This window comes from Salmo trutta, unplaced genomic scaffold (assembly GCF_901001165.1).
Source record: "Salmo trutta unplaced genomic scaffold, fSalTru1.1, whole genome shotgun sequence".
NCBI classification, from domain to species: domain Eukaryota; kingdom Metazoa; phylum Chordata; class Actinopteri; order Salmoniformes; family Salmonidae; genus Salmo; species Salmo trutta.
The window spans coordinates 1,043,290-1,046,890 of NW_021822222.1; the positions used below are offsets into that span (position 1 = coordinate 1,043,290).

The 3,601-nt window shown below is 46.6% G+C and overlaps 1 protein-coding gene across 1 annotated transcript; it reads right to left on the bottom strand.

Annotated features, from left to right (window-relative positions):
- Window positions 1-392: 392 nt before the first annotated feature.
- LOC115181186 (ephrin-B2a-like) lies at window positions 393-1,961 on the bottom strand (the record flags this gene model as incomplete). The annotated part of the gene is made up of 2 exons (XM_029743215.1): window positions 393-820; window positions 1,845-1,961. Coding segments are annotated over 2 exons (545 nt in total), but the record flags the coding sequence as incomplete, so codon positions are not given.
- Between the last annotated feature and the right edge of the window lie 1,640 nt (window positions 1,962-3,601).

The following is a 3,601-nucleotide window of genomic DNA, read 5'->3' on the forward strand; positions in this document are numbered from 1 at the left end:
AACCCCTGTCACGCCCTGACCTACTCTACTATAGAAAATGACATCTTACTAGGGTCAGGACGTGATATTTAGTGCCTTTATCCATTCTCTCTCTCTCTCTCAAAGGAAATAAAACATGGCCCAAATGATTTGATTCCTCCGCCTCGGTAATGTCGAGATTGATCAGAGAGTGTGTTTTCTAAAAAAAATTAAAAAAGCTCTACACAGTGAAGGATTTCAAAGTAGATGACTGACATGTTCTCGTCCCAGGCCTAAATGTGTACCCACCGCTTGGCCCACTGACTTCAGAAAGCACACAGCGGCGACATCTCTTCCTCACGGGGGGGACCGAACAACTCTTCATTCTGTCTTTCATTGGTCCTCGGCCCCCGTGAGAAGACCCACAGGTGCCCTCAGACCTTGTAGTATATATTAGTAGGACTCTGTGGAGGCATCTCCTGTACCATATAAACAGGATGTCTGTAGTCGCCGCTGACCCTCCCGTGGTGCCGACAGAACATGGAGTCAGAGGGCCTCAGAGGAAACACCGCGTCGCTGGGCTCTGACCGGATGTCATCGCTACTCCCTCCGTAGCTGTCTCTCTTGGGCACGGCCAGGGTGTTGAGGGACAGAGAGGTGGACTGTTGGCCGTCCTTGTCCGGCTTGGCGTGGCGCCCGTGGTACCGCCACGCCACGGTCAGTAGGACCACGACGACCAATAGGAGGAGGACGCTGCCACAAGCCACGCCAACGAGGAGTCCGACCTCAGAGCCGATGGATTTGCCTTCTGTTGATAAGGCTCCGCCTTTTGTATCAATGTTTCCTTCGCTGTGAGTGATTTCTGAAAAAGAGAGACAGAGAACGAGAGAAAGAGAGAATGGGAGAGACCGAGGGGAAATGAGAGACCGAGAGAGAGACCGAGAGAGAGAGAGAGAGAGAGAGAGAGACCGAGAGAGAGAGAGAGAGAGAGAGAGAGAGAGAGAGAGAGAGAGAGAGAGGAAAAGAGAGAGAGAACGAGAGAAAGGGAGAATGGGAGAGACCGAGGGGAAATGAGAGACCGAGAGAGAGAGAGAGAGAGAGAGAGAGAGAGAGAGAGAGAGAGAGAGAGAGAGAGAGAGAGAGAGAGAGAGAGAGAGAGAGAGAGAGAGAGAGAGAGAGACAGAGAGACAGAGAGACAGAGAGAGAGAGAGAGAGAGAGAGAGAGAGAGAGAGAGAGGAGAGAGAATTTAAATGCAAAGACAAAGAAATAACTAAAGAATGATTTGATTGGTGTAAAGTCAAATCAAATGTATTTATAAAGCCCTTCTTACATCAGCTGATGTCTCAAAGTGCTGTACAGAAACCCAGTCTAAAACCCCAAACAGCAAGCAATGCAGGTGTAGAAGCACAGTGGCTAGGAAAATTATGACCCCTCAGTATGTCCCCTATTAAATAACACTTCCACTACATTGTGTTGAACAGATCTACATTATGACCCCTCAGTATGTCCCCTATTAAATAACACTTGCACTACATTGTGTTAAACAGATCTACATTATGACCCCTCAGTATGTCCCCTATTAAATAACACTTGCACTACATTGTGTTAAACAGATCTACATTATGACCCCTCAGTATGTCCCCTATTAAATAACACTTCCACTACATTGTGTTGAACAGATACACATTATGACCCCTCAGTATGTCCCCTATTAAATAACACTTGCACTACATTGTGTTAAACAGATACACATTATGACCCCTCAGTATGTCCCCTATTAAATAACACTTGCACTACATTGTGTTAAACAGATCTACATTATGACCCCTCAGTATGTCCCCTATTAAATAACACTTGCACTACATTGTGTTAAACAGATACATACCGGCGTTGTTGGTCAAATCGTTGTCTTTAACGGGAGGCTCCTTGTCTGGGGCCTCGGGGTGATGAGCGGGGAACCTGGTGGGGGACTCGCCAGGAAGAGGAAGTGGTTCGGAGGAACCTGGAAAAGATCAAACAGCCACGTCATTATACTACAATACAGTAGTCATTATACTACAATACAGTAGTCATTATACTACAATACAGTAGTCATTATACTACAATACAGTAGTCATTATACTACAATACAGTAGTCATTATACTACAATACAGTAGTCATTATACTACAATACAGTAGTCATTATACTACAATACAGTAGTTATTATACTACAATACAGTAGTCATTATACTACAATACAGCCACATCATTATACTACAATACAGTAGTCATTATACTACAATACAGTAGTCATTATACTACAATACAGTAGTCATTATACTACAATACAGTAGTCATTATACTACAATACAGTAGTCAGACCAACAGCCACATCCCATCTCAGTTTGCATATTAGGCAACGTAGCAGGTCAAAGTTAGCTAGTCAATCAAGCAACTGAAGGACATGAACGTAGCAGGTCAAAGTTAGCTAGTCAATCAAGCAACTCTAGCCCAGACGTTAGAGTTGCTTTGCAGCTTCCAGTTTCATTTCCCCAAAATAAAAGTCTGGGTGTGATTCTATGCGTGAGCTTAGCCAGCCACCGTTGCCTTGACATCGGTCCCGTGTGATTCAGTTGGTAGAGCATGGTGTTTGCAACGCCAGGGTTGTGGGTTCAATTCCCACGGGGGACCAGTACGGGAAGAAAAAACTCTACAGTTGGTAGAGCATGGTGTAATGTAATGTGAGTGTGATTCTATGCGTGAGCTTAGCTAGCCAACGTTGCCGTGACATCGGGTGGCTTGTGCATAAAAAGGGAATTATGTTCCATTTATACACGCTTAAATATGGTCGGAATCGGGGCCATAGAGAGGAGCAGCTCCATCCCTCTAATCCAACTCCATCCCTCCAACTCCATCCCTCTAACCCAACTCCATCCCTCCAACTCCATCCCTCTAACCCAACTCCATCCCTCCAATCTAACTCCATCCCTCCAATCCAACTCCATCCCAACTCCATCCCTCCAATCTAACTCCATCCCTCCACTCCAACTCCATCCCTCCAATCTAACTCCATCCCTCTAACCCAACTCCATCCCTCCACTCCAACTCCATCCCTCCAATCTAACTCCATCCCTCCAATCTAACTCCATCCCTCTAACCCAACTCCATCCCTCCAACCCAACTCCATCCCTCCAATCTAACTCCATCCCTCCATTCCAACTCCATCCCTCCAACCCAACTCCATCCCTCCAATCCAACTCCATCCCTCCACTCCAACTCCATCCCTCCAATCTAACTCCATCCCTCTAACCCAACTCCATCCCTCCACTCCAACTCCATCCCTCCAATCTAACTCCATCCCTCTAACCCAACTCCATCCCTCCAATCTAACTCCATCCCTCTAACCCAACTCCATCCCTCCACTCCAACTCCATCCCTCCAACTCCATCCCTCTAACCCAACTCCATCCCTCCAATCTAACTCCATCCCTCCAATCCAACTCCATCCCAACTCCATCCCTCCAATCTAACTCCATCCCTCCACTCCAACTCCATCCCTCCAATCTAACTCCATCCCTCCAATCCAACTCCATCCCTCCACTCCAACTCCATCACTCCAATCTAACTCCATCCCTCCAATCCAACTCCATCCCTCCACTCCA